Raw genomic sequence first — 17,152 nt, 5'->3', positions numbered from 1 at the left:
ATTTGCATGAGCATTATCTTCGTACCTTTTTGGAAATTACACTTAGACAATCTCATTCCTGCTAGATTAGATGGTCTAGTGCTATGTAAAACCAAGGCAGCAACATCTCCGCACATGAGCCAATGTCCTTCCCAATAAGATCATCTTCCACACAGAACCCACTTTGACCTGGGGGAGGAATCTACAGTCAAAGACATATCTTTCAGGTCTGTTTGCAGATGTCTGGGCAGTTATTGTAGGGAACTCCCCTGCTAGGATTTGTGCTATTCTTAAAGGTTAGCAAATTGCAAAGAGCCAAACCCAGGAGGGAAAAAAATCATTGAAGGGAAAGATAACAGAAAAATCCCAAGCTCTCTCTCCCATTTTGAAAAACTGCTTGATTGTATTTCATCAATAAAATGATCAAGAAAGAATAAAAGATTTACAAAAAGAGACCTGTCTAATCCCCCATGTGCTAGGAAATACTGCTCTTTCCAGCACAAAGATTAAGCATATAGGATGTACCTGTTGACCAGGTTTTTGTCAGTTTCTCCTTCCGGTGAACTGGCATCCCCGGTCAGGATGATGGTGGGTGGACTGCAAGATATTCCTGCGGTGGGAGGGCCCTGATGGTTTAGAACAAAAACACAGATGGAGTTAAGCTATCAGGAACTGGAGCCTTTATTTCAGCATTATGACACTCAGAGCCTTCTTAACAAGAGTTGAATGCAGTTTATTTGGATTATTCAAGGGAAAAAAATCAATTTCTCCTTCATTCCCCACCAGGCATTCACTGAGCTTAACACAGTCCACTTTTCATGCACTAAGTTTAAGGAAACTCTAAGCCATCCCTGGTTAGTTCTCATTAACAATGTAGGAAAAGAATGGTGTGGGGTCCTCAGACTGCAGCCAGCCTGGCTGGAGAATGACGGAGACCAGCAGAAAAAGCAGTGGCACCCACATGTTCCTGATACCCAGTGACAGTCCTACATTGGGTAATAGAAATATTTCAATAAAGGTGATTTGTTCAATGGGTAATGGAATGCAGTTTAACTCTTGTAACTTTGTAAAAATGTTTATCTAAATGAATACATATTTCTGAAATAAGAAGTCACTAGCCAATTGTTAGATTTTTCAAGATATTTTGCAACTGCTAAACAAAACAGAACAAAACTACTAACAGTCAAAATGAGTTATTAGGTCCTCGGTTGGAGAAGTTGTAGTAAAACTGGTCTACTGTTATGCTGCTGATGGCTACATGAGTTGGCTGTGTGAGCTGTAAAATCCTATATCTGGAGTATAAGAAGTATTAGTTGGCAAACGAATGACTGAAATAAAAGCAATACTGTATAGGACGTATAAGACCCTGTAAAGATGCACGTCAACCTATGTTTTCCCCTATCTATGTGGACTGGGGACAGAAATAGGACCAGTTAACAGTAACACACAGTATCTCTCTGGTTCTTCTGCCACATGCTACTGCAGTATTTCCATCTCAGAATTGTTCCCAGTTATGTCTGGGAGACTCTCTAGGGAGTCCTCTCCTCCGACCTTCACCATCTTCCTTCTCCTCTCCAGGCCCCCTGTGAATGCTCTCCTCTCCCTGCCAAAGGTCTGTCTCCCCATGCTCCCAAGCATGCCACACCACTTCCCACTGCTGATGTGACCTCCTGAAGCTTTAGAAGGCAGATCCCCCTGGGCACTTTCTCTGGAGTTCATTTTCTTCTGGAGTCCCTGGGCGTTCAGTGCTCTTACCTCTACTGGCCCCACTGAAGCCATGGCCTGGGGGCTGCCCTTGCAGAGCCACGGCTGAGTTGTGTTCTTGAGCCTTCAGTATGCAGATGTTGGCTCCTTGCAAGGAGGGGAGAAGACCCTCTGTCCTTTTCACATTATTGCTCTTTGTTAAGTAGGGACTGTACAGTGCTGTCTGAACTTCTTAAATCCCACAAATTTTAGTGAAACTGACCAGCTCTTCCCACATTCATTTGCATCTCTTCCCTCCCTTGGCCTCAGACATCAGGCCAGGTGAGCTGGTGAAGAGTGTCTGAGTCTAGCCAGGAAACATCGGACCCCTGTGTTCTGGGATCTCTTCAGCTGGAGGGAGCTGCAGTGCTTGGAGGAAGGGAAAGCTCTCAGAACTCCCGAGCACACAGAAAGGCAGTTTGGGCAAGGACTGTGGCTGGGTAGGAGTAGGAGGCAGCACTGCCAATTGGAAGAATCATACAGACCTGTGCTCAAATTTCTGCTCATCATCTACTAGCCATGTTTCCTGGGCAAGTTATCGAACTTCGATATGCTCCATTATCATAAAGGTTGACGTGAGGACTTAGCACATGATGGATATTTTCAATAAATGGTTATAATAGTCAGATTACTTTTTTCTTTCATTCAACAGACACATTGTAGTTACCTATCATGTGCCAGGAGAAGCTTGAGATACAAAGACTTTCAAGAGCTCACAGTAAAGCAAGGGATACAGAGAAGTAATTAATACTTAAAATATATATAAGGTGATAAGGGATGGACCACATTCTGTAAAAGCCAAAGGAAAGGAAAGAGAACTCTCTTCATCAGGGTAGTTGGAGAAGACTCTCCAGAGAAGGCGACATTTGAGCCAGGTCTTGAGGGATGAATAGAAGCTTGCAAGACAAAGATATTAGGGGAGACGCTTTGGGCAAAGGGAGCAGCATTAGCAAGAGGCATAACTGGGCATTAGGGATTCATCAGTGTAGCTGGAGCATGGACTATGGAGTATGTGAGATAGGAGAGTCCAGGGATGGGGGCTGTGACATTGTGACTTATAAGAAATATATATATATATATTCTGTCTCAAGGACAGAAGTTGGTAGTTTCCCAAAAAGCAAACAACTCCTTCTATGGACAGTTTCATCTTGATGGCTTGTGATGAGCTGGTCACTTGCTTTGTCCTCTTATATTCTCCCTCACTTCCCGTAACTATAAGATGGTCAAAGGCTTGCTGTCTCAGAAGTTTGTGCAAATGAAATGAAATAATGAATGTGTATCCACTTTGATAAGTGTCACATGGTCTAAAAATACCCATTACTCATGGTTATCATTCAAATGAACAGCAGCTCCACTCAGTTCTCCCCTATTTTTGTCCACCAGGCTCCCCTGGTGGGAGGCCAGAGAGCAGCAGAGGGGCTGGGGCTTTCCAAAGGGCAGGAGGAAAGCAGGGGGATCTTGGGTCATGGTGTGGGGCCTGGGGACACACAGTGGACCAGCATCCCAGGGAGCTGCTGAGGTCAAGAAAGGCAAGCACTGTGTCAAAATGGCAGGTGATGGGGTGGAGCTGGGGCAGGCAGGGCTGGGGGCAGGTGCCCAGCTAATGGGAGAGCCAGTGAAGAGGAAGGACTGGGGGGGCATTTTCTACTGTGTAGATTCTCCGGGAGGCAGGAAGGGCTAACGTTTTTCCAAGGCTCCTCTCCACATCACTAAGAGGGTTTCCTGCCGAGGTGGTCCCATGGATCTCAGTCAGAGAACTAGCATCCTCTGAAACCTATCCTCTGAGCTCAGAGGTGCAAATTGGAGACCTGGGAGCCATTTGCTGTGAGTAGTGTTTACAAGTGTTTATATTAGTTACCAACACTTCAGAATTGGAAGAACTCCCATAAAGGTCTGGATTTCCTGCTTTTCCTGAAAAACCAAGAGAACAAGCCATCCTGGTCCACAGTTCTGCAGAATAACCTTTGCTTAGAGTCAGCTCCAATCATTTACACTCCCTGCCTGGCCCCAAAGGCCTCTGAGTTACTGCCCTGCAACCCTGAATTCTTAGCCTACCTTGGTTTTCTGGGGCATAGGAAGTTTGTGCTTAAAGCCTCCTCTACCCACATCATTTTTTTTTAACTCAAACTACTTTATTAAGGAATGTTTGATATATGAAAAGCTATACACATTTCATGTATACAATTTGATGAGTTTAGAGATATGCAAACACTGGGAAATCCTTACCACACTCCATGCTATAAAGCTACCCATCACTTCTAAAAGTTTCCTCCTGCCTTATTTATTTTATTATTATTGTTATTATTGCTGTGATGATGATGATGATAAGAACACTTATAAGATCTATGTTCTTAGCAAATTTGGGGGCAAACAATACAGCATTGTTAACTCTGGGTGCCATGTTGTACCATAAATCTCTAGGACTTATTCGTGGATGTGCAACTTCATGACATCTTGATGGAGCTTCTGTCCATATGGCCTCATGGGTGACTGTTACCACGGAAATGCCAATCAAAACACTGACTATGCTTACAGCATGTATGAGGTTCCTTCTCTGGGTGGAGTTTACTTCAACAGTGAAAGTCTCAGCTCAGAAATTACTCTTTCCAAGTTTGTCATATGTAGAGAATTTCTTTCTTGTATGACTCCTCTAATGAACAAGAAGACATGCACTTTGGTGAAAATATCATTTTCACATTTGTTATATCTTACGGTTTCTGCCATCCCTTGGGGTGGGGCTTTTACAAATTCCCGGCATGCACTGGTGCAGGAGGGGCCAAACATTAATGTCTGCCTGTTGTGTTCCGAAAAATAAAGTTGCGGTGGTGGTTATGGGGTTACACTATATACCCATTTCCAAGAGTTTCACATATTCCAGCTGCTAAGTAAGTAGAATATAGTTCATTTATTTATTTAACTTTGACGACACATGACCTATTTCTCAAAGCAATCTGATGTCACCCACAATAAACTATATGATACAAAAAATGCAAAACTAGGAAAGTGGGGGAATGATTTGATAAATATAAACACCCCTAGCATATAAAAAGAAATACATGCTCCTTCTTACAGTCCATGGTTTGACTCTGAAGTTAAACTATTGAATCTGAAAGCTCATGAAGCCATGACCCATGTGGGCCAGCATCTGAGAAAGCTTGCTTTAAAGAATTGGTCAGCAGCAATGTAAAGAGAATTCCACTCTTCACTCTCACCTCAGAGGACAGGAAGGGGGAACAAATCTTTTCTCCCACCCTCTCCACTCCTCTCCCCTTTGACTCTTACTTGCTTACCCTCCCAAATCTCCCCTCCCCTCCCCACCCTCTTCTCTTTCTCTCCGTCCCTCCTTCCCTCCCTCCCTCCTCAGCTTACTCCTCAAGCTCCATCCAATTCTTTATTGTCTATTACTGCAAACTGTCTTACCCTTCCTTTTTAGGATTGACTCACAAAAGTTTTTAAAAGTCTTAAGAGTCTAAGAGAGGTGCGGGTCTGTAAACATTCCACATTATTACAGTTTATTCTGTCCTTTCCTCCAGCAAACATGTACTGAATGCCTATTATGTGCTATGGTCTATGCTAGGACCTGGGCAGACAAAGGTGAACTAGGCAGGCCTCTGAAATGTTTCCCAGTTAACACAGTGGGATGGGGAGTGCGGTGGGAGGACCCTGCTCCCCGCCCCCACCTCCATCCCAGGTAGGCCCCGGACCTGGTGTCAACACTGAGGGATGATCTGCAAGGCATTGGAGGAGCTGCTTCCTGGTGGAGTTCTCCCTGCCTCCTGGCGAAAGGCCACTTGCAGCAAAGCTCTCAGGAGGTGACTGTCCCGCATGGGGCTGCAGGTACCCTCACTCAGAGGACAGTCGGGGCAGAGGTGCCCACACAGAAAGGCAGAAACAAGCCATGGGTGGCAAGTGCCAAGCATGTAACTACGGACACATATAATTTGAAACCGCTTAAAAACCAGGAGGCATGAAGCCATCAGGGGTAAGTCCTCTAATCCTCTGATGGAATGTCCTAGAATGTCCTCACTCTCTCCTTCCAATGTGTGCAAAATAAACAATAATAAAATCAAAGTGTTCTCTCCCTCATCAGCTCACAGAAAGCTCTCGGCCATTTCTAATTTTCTACAAAACTGTCTTTGGGGGGAACATTCAGTCTTGTGCTGGCTGTGTTTCACTTTAGTGACCACTGGGGAGACCATAATCAGGAGACAGTGGGAAGATTCCAGGGGTCCGCTGGGGTGAATTCTGCCAGGTTTTAATGCAGTGTAAATATTCATCCCTGCTCCCACTCTGAGCTGCTGAAATAGAAGGCAGGGCCTCAAGAAAGCTAGTGGGGCAGCACTCAGGAAAGTTAATGGCGTTAGGATTTAAAAGGCCTCAGGCTCTGGAGCCACACTAATTTACAATACAGCTTTTCACTTCCTAGCTGTGTGACCTTGGGCAAGTTACCTCACCTCTCTGTGCCTCAGTTACCTCATCTATAAAATAACTATTTCTCAGGGTAGTTACAAGAATTAAATGGGTTTATATAGAAATAGGATTGCCAGATAAAATACAGGATGCTCAGTTATACTGGAGCTTCAGATAAATAACAAATAATTTTTTACTGTAAGTATGTCCCAAGTATTGCATGCACATATCTGTATTTTCATTTGCTAAATCTGGTGACTCCAGATGGAAAGCTCATAGAAGGGCATCTGGCAGCTAGTAAAGGCTCAGTGAGTCAGATGTTACATTGTTATTGGTATTTTTGGGGCTAAATGAGTGACTCTGGAATTTGGTTTTGAGGAGACTGTTGTTCTTAGTTCTGAGTCTGAACCATCTGTTGCAGTTAAATTAGGAGGTCCTCACCTTTCTGGTCACAGCCATAAAGCATCTTCCCTGGGCATCTGGCCACACAAGCTCAAGTAATCAGAGTCCCACGGAAGCCCAACTCCAAGTCCCCCTTCACCTGGCTCCACGTCCTGTCTCACCATCTGCATCTCAGGCCAAGTAGAGATGCCTTTTACAGACAGGAGAAGCAAGGAGACAAACCTGGATAGAGGGAAGTGACATTTACTCTGAGTTACCGCACGCGGGGCCCTGTGCCAGACACTTCCTGTGTGTTTTCTCGTAATCCTTCCAGCAACTCTGCGAATGAACCTCAGGATGCGCATGTACAGCCGGGGGTGATAATACCTCCTGGCCTTACAGAATCGCACGGAGGAGATGAGAAAGTGAACGCAAAAGCCCTGAGCGTGGAATAGGGGGCTGATATATTTCTTTTTCTCCCCTCTTTTCCCATTTCAATCCCCACTTCACCAAAAAAAAAAAAAAAAAAAGGATTTGTCCAGGGCTGCGCAGCCGGGAAATAGGGGAAGAGACCAACACAGGGCCTGTTGGCCTTCCCACTACACATGTTGCCCTTACCAATTGTCTCCAGGTCTCGAGTCTCACCTCCCCTGGTTCCTGGTGTCCAACAGGCCTCTGACACTCCTCTCTTATTCTTCCAAGCTGCACCTTCCCCCAAGAGCCTCTTCCTCTAGGAAGCCCTCCAGGCTGAACACACAGCTGGAGGAAAGATAGCAGGGGCACCCCTCTCACCCTGCCAGAGGCCCAGTCTCCTCAGGGATCTGTTCCCCTTCTCTGGAGCCAGCCCTGGGCACTGACGGGGCTGGGCCATCTCCTGGCAAGCTCATTCTATATAATAAGCCAGCAGGTCACATTTTGTTCTCCTTAAATAAACCTTATAGAAACAGTTAAATGTTTATTTCTCTCATAAATTCCCAGGAATGCACCACTGTTTCCTAACTGCCTGGGTGCAGGGATAAATATAGGCCAGTGTCACAGCCGGGAATATTAGCATCCCTTCCCCAATGTCACGTGACTAGGCCTGGCGCGGAAGCTCTGAGCAACAGACCAGCCCAGCCGGCCCAGGAGGGAGTGGGGCGTTTAGCTCCTGCACTTGGGCCCTGGCAGATGGACTGGGAGAGAAGGATCCTGCAGGAAGGCAGTGTGGGTGGTGATGTCGGGAGGTCCAGACTGGCATCTCACCTGGGTGACCTTGGGCAAGTTACTTAACGTCTCTGAGTTTCATGTTCTCAAACATTATGTGGAGCTAATAATCCCTATTTTCCAGGCTTGTTTTAAGGGTTGGATGAAATAAAGCACTAATAATGATGATGATGGTGAGGGTGGTGACGGAGGGTGGGCACTGTGCTGTGGTGACTGTATCCTCAGGTCCTGCCCTCACAGCCTGGGCTGTAGACAGGGACTGCCTCTGCAGAGAGGGGCCCCAGCAGCAAAGAGGGCTCAGCACTCTTGTGACAGGATAAAAGGACTCTGGGGACTTGCAAGAAAATGATTGTTCCAGCAGTGAGTCGTCAGAGCATGGGAGAGAGCAGAAGAGCCTCTGCTGAGCTCTACTGGGCCTTGGGCTCCTCCCTGCCAAGCACGGAGGACCAGTTCCCAGCTCCCCGAAGGCTCCCCGGTGCCCATCGTGTGGATCTCCTCACGCACCCATGGCCCGCCCTGCCTCTGGTGGACCCTCTTTCCTGCCATTTTCCACCCTATTCTTAGTGGTCAGGGACCAGCCACCACCAGATGATCCTGCCCTCTTCATCACTGTTCTCAGTCTCACGCCAACAGACGGCAGCAGTGTGAACGTGCACACAGTGTCTGTTAGTCTCCCTCTGTGGAGAGGTATCATCCAGCCCGCCAGCCACTAATCATCATCACCCTCTTCTATCCTCTCCTCCTCCCTCCTGCCCTAACACTGTTCCTCCCTCCATCTCCCCTCCCTCAAGTCCAAGCATTTAATCATCCATACAGCCAAATTATCCACCCAACCTGTCACACAACCATCCATCTCTCTACCCATGTACCCACTCATCGGCCATCCATCCACCCATCCATCCTTCCATGAGCTCCTACCACATGCTAGAGCCTATGCTGAGGGTTGGAGATACATGAAAAGCACTGCCCCTGACCCTAAGTAGCTGATACGCAATCTGACAGGTAAATCAGAGAAACAAAAAATGACAATCTACTCCATTACTCACAATAGGGACTAAGGATAAGTAATTGTAATATATATTCTTGACCATCTGTAATGACCAGCATTTCTAAAGCACTTTCTGCTTTGTCCATAGCTACAATCTCAGTGCTTACTCTCTGACCAGAACCACTAGAAGCCATCCTGGGGGAACTGTCTTCTTGACCTTTTTCAAGCTTCTCTTCCACAGAGGATGAGGCATCAAGTACCTGCCTCCCATCCCTGGGGCTTCTGGTGTCCAGGACACTAGCCTTACTCCTAGGTGGGGTCAGGGAAGGAGGCAAAGGTAGCAGGAAAACCTCAGCAGAAATGGGTTTGAATCTCCCCTCAACCATGACACAACCACGTGACCTTTGACAATTACATAACCTCCCAGAGACTCAGTGTCTTCTTCTATAAAATAGAGATAATAATAATATCTACCTTGAGGGGTTGAGACCACATAGCAGGTACCCAATAGATGTCTCCAATATTTTGTACAACAGATCCTAATGCTTTACTAAAAATGTATTTAAAGATCTCAATGGAGGCTGTTCTTGCAAAGGGTGGGATAAGATAAGTGGAAGTGAGCTCAGAGAGGATGAATCCAAAATCCTCAAGTGGCACATTCAAGGTACTGCCCTTGTTCTAGTAATTCCTTGCCCCAGTTTTCTCATCTGTAAAATGGGATAGTGATCATACTTACCTTCTACAGTTCTTGTGAAGTTACTATGTGTAAGGTGCTCAGAGCAGTGCCTGTCACATAGGAAGCATGGTAGGAGGGTTCTCATTAAGTTAGTTGGGAGGGTTGGGGGGGTCTCCCCTCTCTGCAAAGTCCTTACCAGATTCCAAGTGTTTTACATGCATTATCTATTTTGTCTTCATGTCATTCCTGAGAGAGGATCAATTCTTTGAGTCCTAAACCCTTTTCCCCCAATGGAGAGCACGTATTTCTCCAGAGTCTCCACGGAGGTGTAGACAGAACCCCAGTCCATTGGCCAGTGATGACAAGGCCTGAGCAGCCAAGGGGAAGTAAGATGAAGAGTAAAGTTGGCAACCCCCCTTACACAGTAAAGCGTGTTGTTAAGCTCTATTCCTAGGTACAGCACAGAACAAGGATCCTCCAGTTCCTGATCAGAGAGAGCAAATCAGATCAGAAAGCATCATCATTCAACTGTAAATCCACTGGGAAGTGACCCCCTGAGAGCGGGGCCTTGGTTGGTTAGGGCTCAATAAACACTTGTTGAATAAATTCAATAAACATTCATTGAGTAAATTCAACTCAATTCCATATTTATTGAATACCTACCACATGCAAATGAACAGTTATCCCTTTCCTGTGCGCTCAAACTCCACTACAGTAAAATGGGGCACTTTCTGGACTAGAAAGAAGAAACAATCATTCTAGGCCCATTTCCTCGGCTTACGGTCATGAGGCGGTGGAATCCAGGCCTTGTTATGTGACTCTGGACAGCTGGCTTAACCTCTCTGTGCCTCGGTTTCCTGATCTGTAAAATGGGTACAGTCACTGCTGACTCACAGGGCATTAGGAAGGGTATCTGAGATAACAAGTGTCAACAGTCTAGCCCAGGACATGGTAGGAGCCCCAAGTGTTAATTTCTTTCCTTGCAACTGGATGTCATACTTAACTGCTCTGCAATTCCAGTTGCCTGGGGAGGATGATCTCTGTCCTCACAGTGATGTTACAGGACCCATTGCAGTGATACCTGTGAAAGCTGTTTGTAAACTGTTCTGTGCTGTATGAGGGACTGAGCACTTGAATCTAGGCTCCTATCACCTAACCACTTAGTTGTGTTACCTACTGCACGTTACTTTCTAACCTGTGCTGAAATTCATCTATAAATGGGAACAGCAATAGTACCTACCTCACAGGGGCAGTGTGAAAATTAAATGAGATCATGTAGGCAACAAACCTAGCACAGTGCCTGCAACACAGCAAGGGTGCCTTAAAAGTTAGCTGTGGTTAGTGGTGATTTACTGTAACACTTGGCTTATAGAGGAGAAGACTGAGGCACAATGAATAACTTACCCAAGGTTGCACTCGGGGATGTGAAGCCCAGACCCTTTCCACTCCCCCACACAGCTTAAATCTCACATTCCTATGAATCAGAAGCGTTTCCTGTCCCTTCCAGAAATCCCTGGCTGCTTGAGGAACCCTGCTTGGAACTCTTCTAAAAGGACAGCCAAGAAGGATGACGGTGGGGAGCCTGGATGGGTCTCTTACTATGCTGACACAACAGGGAGAGTTCCAGGTCTGCTATGGCAGTAGCTACCACGCTATCCAACTCAGGGCCAAAATGGGGGGAGGCCAGAGCTTCTCGGGGCTCCACACACATGTCCCTTCCCGCTGGGGCCACATGCAGAGGGCTGCTTCTCCAGAGCACACTCCAACCTTATTTTCAGTTAGCTATCAACTGGGGATAGGAGTCAGGGTGGGAGCAGGGATGCCGTGATCCCGTCAGCCAGACGCTGCTGTATGTGAGAGTTAAGCACCAGTTTCCGTCAGAGGATCAGAAAGTGTGGAACCAAGCAGGCGCTCAGGGAGGCCTGGGATCAGAGTGAGGCTTGTGTGCAGTGTGAAGCAGGAACAGCACAGTGGGCTGGGTTTCTAGGAGTCACCGTGCATCCAAGGATAGACGGAGCTTCCAGCAAAGCCTTGGGGCTCATGCACCGTAAGGGACAGCAGACAGAAGGCATTTGGTGAGACCCAGTGCCCCATTCTGTGGTGCTTTGGGGTTTACGTGGAGGTTGGCCCTCTTTGGGAGCAGGGGACAGTGTTCTCTTGGTCCAGGCACCTCTCACAGAGGGCCCCGGAGCCAAAGCTTACAGTGCTCAGGGCAGGGCAGAGACAAGAGTGTGGGCTCTGGGGTCCAGCTGCCTGGGTTCAAATCCTGGGCCTGTCACTTACAAGCTGTGTGACCCTAGAGGAAGGTACTTAATTTCTCCGTGCCTTAGTTTCTTCAGCGACGATATGAGGATGATGATAGCTACCTTATAAGGTTGCTTGGAAGTTAAATGGATTAATACAGTAGACTACTTAAGCTGGCGGCATGAGGTTAGTTGTCATTAGTGGCTTTGTGGATAATGGAGACTGGGTGAGGGGGTGGTGAGGGGGTGGTGAGGGGTGGTGGGGGGTGGTGAGGGGGTGGTGAGGGGTGGTGGGGGGTGGTGAGGGGGTGGTGAGGGGTGGTGAGGGGGTGGTGGGGGGTGGTGAGGGGTGGTGAGGGGTTTGTGAGGGGGTGGTGAGGGGTGGTGAGGGGTGGTGGGGGGTGGTGGGGGGTGGTGAGGGGTGGTGGGGGGTGGTGAGGGGGTGGTGAGGGGTGGTGGGGGGGTGGTGGGGGGTGGTGAGGGGGTGGTGGCAGGAGGGATGCCAGAGCAGATGGTGTGAAAGATGTAAGATCTGCTCATGAGCTCAGACTGACCTGCCCCTGGGGACTTCCAGAAACCCGTGGAGGAGGGCGGGGTTGTCCAGGTGAAAGTGGGAAGCAGTGCCATTTGGGCCCTTACAGCTAATATTAACTTCTTCACAGGCTTGTAAGGCCCCCTGAAGAGGCCACACTGTCCCAGTAAGCAGAGTCTCTAAGATGGCTGCTGCTGATAGGCTTGGAAAGAGTTGATGTCCTGGTCACACTGCCCTGGGGCCTGGGGCCAGGTGTGGTGCTCTCGGTGGGGCAGAGACAGGCCAGGATGTGTCCAGAGGTCAGGGGGTTGGAGGAGGCTCTGAAAACTGTCATGGGAGCAAAGCCTGAAGGAACTGGAGGGGAAGAGGCTCCGGGAAGACGCAGAAACCGCCCTCCTGCCTCTGGGGAGTCTTCCCACGGCAGGCCGCTGTGAGGGCAGAAGTGATGGGGAGTTGGGGGCAGGCAGGCCCCAGCCTGACCAGAAGGCAGGGGTGCCGTTCACAGCACAGACTTCCTTGTGTGGCAGGGAGCTCTGGGTACAAGTCGCTCCTCCAGGTTCCCAAGACCCACCCCAGGCGACTCCGGGTCATTGGGTCTGGGTTTACAGGGGAATCTCGGGTTAACAAGTTCCCAGGTGACGGGGGAGCGGGGGTGGGGTGGGGGACACCAAGCAGAATTTTGCCTGCCTGGGAAGAGGGGCTTAGTTGTGATCTGTGATTCCCTTCTATCTCTGACAGTCTGTCATTCTGTGGTCCCTTAAGACTCCAGGCTTTTGTCCTGACAGCTTGTATTCCTGCCAGAACCTCTTGGCTACAAGCTCCTGCCTTTGAGCCCCTCCCTGTTCAAGGGCCAAGCCAGGAAACACTGCTCAGGACACAGCCTCCTCACAGAGCGCATTGTCAGGAGGCTTTCTTTCTTCCTGGATTTTGATTACAGCTTCTGATTAAGGTCCTACAGAGTGTGTGTGCGTTAAGAGGGTGTATGAGGGTCTGTGTATATATGTGCAGAAAGAAAACCAGGATCTATGCCTACAGATTTGTGTTTTGGTGTAAGAAAGCCTCAGCTAGTGCTCGTGCCAGTGATGGGAAATGGGGGCTGGGGCCTAAGGAACCAGAAGTAGGGCTGGACCCCAGGGAGCTGTAAACTCAGAAGGATGCTCTGTTCTTTGCCTGCTTCACAGAGTGGGAATTCACACTGTACCAGGAGTTCTAACCCAGTCCTCCTGACAAACCCCGCTTCCCTGGCTTCCGTTGCTCCCAGGGACTCAGGCCCCGGCCCTGGAGGCTCTAGCCCAGCTCACAAGGCCTGACTCCTCCCATGAGCCTGTGGCTGCCAGAGAAGCCCAAGGTGGGTTGTCTGCCGGGTGCAAGAGGGAGCTGCCCTCTGCTGACGATGCCCGTGGGCTTCTGGAGAACTCAGGGATGCCCAGGGCCTGTCAGTCAGGGCAGGGTGAAAAGAATACTGAATCTGATGTGGCCTTCTGCCTGGGGTCTAACCTGTCCCAGCATCCACGGTCCTTCAGGCCAAAGAAGGCCCTCAAGGGTTGGGCTGAGCAGAGCCCAGAAGGCAGCAAATACACTGGCTTTGGGGAAACATGAGTAACCAGGGGCACAGAAAATTTAACAGACTCATATGAGGTCTCTCGACCAGGATGTGGAGGAGCTATGTCTTGAACCCAGCTTAGTCTGACTCCAGAGTCCACATTCTTCAATCCTGTGCTAATGGTCCTGCCCTATAGGACCTGAGCATCCGGGCTCCAGCTCACCTGAATTCTTCAGGTCCTTCTCCTGCTGGACTCTGGCAATGCAGAGGCTATCAGAGTCTACAAATAGTCTCTTTATTGTCTTGGCTTCCCATGAGCATTTGAAGGAGCTTCAGCAACCATGGGGGCCCCCCTCTCATATTATCGAAGTCTGGTTCTGGTTCAAGGTCACAGGGAGAGTGAGCTTTGTGGGGGCCTGGAATCTGGACTTCCTGCTGTTCAGCTGGGGCTCTCTGACCCCTATGTGTGATGAGCTCATGGAGCCCTCCCCCTGCTTGGCCACCCCTAGAAACTCACCCTCACCTCTGACCCAGGGAAGCTACACCTAGGTGGAGTTTCAAGCCATGATGGCCATAATGGCCAGCAGGCTTTTGTGATGTCTGCTTTTGTGTCTGTTAAGGAGAAGGATTGAAGCGTCTTTTAATTAGAGAGGTTTGGAACCAAGAGGAACTGAACTCAGTGTAAAAGGATCTCTTCACTGAGGGTATAGTTGCATCTTTGTCAATCTTTCTAGTTATTTTTCAGGAACATTTGCATTCTTTGGGAGCAAGGCATCACTGCTGTTTGGGGGAGTTGCTCAGGATCTGGGAGATTTTGCATCAGAATCTGGCTTAAGGGTACGATCATTGTGAGTGAATTGGAAGGAGTCAGGGATGGCATGGGAATAAGTGGTCCAGGGCTGGGGGGTAGGGATGCTAAGGAGACAGAATGTGGGAAAGTTGTGACCTGAGGGTAGGGAGCAGTGACATTTGAATCCAGGTATGAGTGTTTTGCTCGGTGTCGTCCTTCCCTTCTTTAATCTCCAAGCTTTCAGTAGATTAACAAATCTTTTTGTTGGGTAAACCTTACAGCCCACTGTTGGGAACTCTTTGAGGGAACTGTCCACATGTGGGGAGGAGCAGCAGCAGGACAGTGGCACAGCAGAGCACGCAGTCTGGGGAAGGCTGGGTGTCACCCTCAGAGAAGCAGAGGGACAACTTGGAGCCACTGAAAGCAACCTATGAACAGCACCCACCGTGGCCCAGGACGTGGCCCGGAATGGGGCTCAATAAAACCCTGAGCTGGTGCCTGCGGCCAAAGGCATGAGGGCTTGGCTCACTGTCATTTAGAACTTCAAGGGCTCTTCAAGGCTGCCAAATTCTGTAACATCTCGATCCCACGAGCTTGGGATGTGGACACATGCGAGGCCATTCTTTTCTAAGTATTTATTATCTTAGTTCCCACAATTATGATGTGTGAGAAAACAAATGTCATCATAACATGAAACTATTCACTAAATATCTGCCTACTTCTCACATTAATGCTCCCTCATACAATCTTCCCTCACTTAACAAGTGTCTATCCCCCTAGCTCAGGGCAGTTGGGAGACCTGCCAGATGCAACAGGATGATACAAGTTCAGTGCAAACCAACTGCAAAGTTCACAAAGTCTGGAAAAGCATGTCTGAGAACTTCACGTACAAGGTCTTAGAGCAGGGAGGAGCAGATGGAGCCAGGTAACAAAGGAAGACAAAATGATGAGGGTGGTGGCAGGATAGGTCCTTCAAGAGGGAATGATTTGAATATTGAATGATTGAAAGAGGTCCTTAGGAAAATTAATGAAGCCCTTAAAGTTTAAACAACCAGAATCTCTCAACAAAAGTACTAAAAGTAAGATGTGAGGGTCGTGATAGTGTGTGAACAGATCGTTTTGTTGGTATAAAAAATGAATATACCAGGAGGAGGGGTATAGCTCAGTAGTAGAGGACAGGCTTAGTATACATAAGGTCCTGGGTTCAATCCCCAATATCTCCATTAAAAAACAGACAAAAATAAATATACCAGTACCAAAATCGACATGATTAATTCTTCATTCATTTTAAAAATTAGCAGGTAACCACTATTTTGTAATATGTGCAGCTAAAAATAACTCTTCTTCACATCTCTTTTGTACCAAACCTCAGTGAGACCCGCTCATTTATTTTCATCATTTCCTTTTTTATAATAAAATCTCACGGAAACTCCCTTTCACCACTTACTAAGAAATTTCGATCTTCATTTTAAGCAGATTCACTGTAAGTGTCCTTGTGCTGGTGCCCACAACCCTGACATGACAAGGCCCTCCGTGATCATTCTCCTCCAAATCTCTCTCCATTCTAGGAGGGTGGTTTGACTTCCCATGAAGCCTCAGTCAGACACAGACTAGGAGGTTCACTCAGGGTATGTGGGGGCCTTGGTCAATTCAAACAAACTTTGGGTATTTATTCCTCAGTGTGGAAGCCACACATCTTCCCCAGGCCCACTGCAGCCTGCACAGGCTGTCGGCAAACCCTGCGACCTCAGCCCAGGGTGCTTGGCGTGGCCCGGGCTGGGCTGGCTGTAGGCAGGGAGGGGGCACTTACTTGGCCGGCGGGGCTCTGGGCTGCCTGTGGCTCTCCGGGGGGCTCCTCGTCCTCAGGGATGTGGGGCATGGCAGCCTCCTGGCGGGAGTGGCTGCGTGTGCCCGGAAACTCCGCTGTGTCAGCCCCACAGATGCTCCAGGAGGCCTGGGCTCCACAGGCTGGGGAGACGCCAAAAGGACAAGTCAAATCCGCTCCCATCCCTGACCCATGCTGGGTCCCGTTTTCAGGAGCCACCAACCGTGGAGAGAGCTGGCTAGAGTTTGCAGCAATGAGGGCTAAAATAGGCGAGTAGAAGGCATTTGGATTTGCATTTCCTCCTGCTCTCTGGCTCTGTTTACAAAGTCAGAGGTGACCTTAGAGATTTTGCATCTAATTTGGGCCGTACAGTAAACACAGCCATCCCAGAAGGGAGAAGAGAGCTTCAAATGCCTCAAAGCCATAGCCAATGGAGGACCATTGGGAGCAGACTTCTATTTGTCAACCATTTATTGAGCAGCTACTCGGAGCCAGGCACTATCCTAGGAGAATTACCGACATCACCTAATTTAATCCTCACGATGGCCTCTGACACAGGTATTAATATTCACACTTTATAGATGAGAGAACTGCTTCAGAGAGTAGAAGCCACTTGCCCAAACCATACAAAGAACCAAGCATTTGAATCCAGATCTTCCTGATTTGGAGGCCACTGTATTACACAGCCTGGCTTGGCCGGGTAGGGCAGGAGGAAGTGATGGTGTCTCCTAACTTTCTGCCTCATGGCTTACCTTGGGCCCTTCAACAGCTCTTCTGACCCTCAGTACGGGGTTTCCTCACTTAAGGACAGCCGTCAGGCCTGCTAATTTTAGAGATTC

General features: G+C 48.4%; 1 protein-coding gene across 1 annotated transcript in view; it reads right to left on the bottom strand.

Moving 5' to 3' along the window:
- The window catches only part of MRVI1 (murine retrovirus integration site 1 homolog), a 117,151-nt gene that overhangs the window by 57,693 nt on the left and 42,306 nt on the right, over window positions 1-17,152 (bottom strand). Inside the window, exons 2-3 of the mRNA XM_032489026.1 lie at window positions 16,299-16,456; window positions 505-605 (exon numbers count right to left, since the gene is read on the bottom strand). Of these exons, the coding sequence (XP_032344917.1) occupies window positions 505-605; window positions 16,299-16,456 (259 nt within the window). The remainder of the gene's footprint in view (window positions 1-504; window positions 606-16,298; window positions 16,457-17,152) is intronic.

The sequence above is a fragment of the Camelus ferus genome, chromosome 10 (assembly GCF_009834535.1).
Source record: "Camelus ferus isolate YT-003-E chromosome 10, BCGSAC_Cfer_1.0, whole genome shotgun sequence".
In the NCBI taxonomy this organism is placed as follows: domain Eukaryota; kingdom Metazoa; phylum Chordata; class Mammalia; order Artiodactyla; family Camelidae; genus Camelus; species Camelus ferus.
The sequence above is the reverse complement of the archived record's forward strand: the minus strand, read 5'-3'. Positions and strand labels throughout refer to the sequence as shown.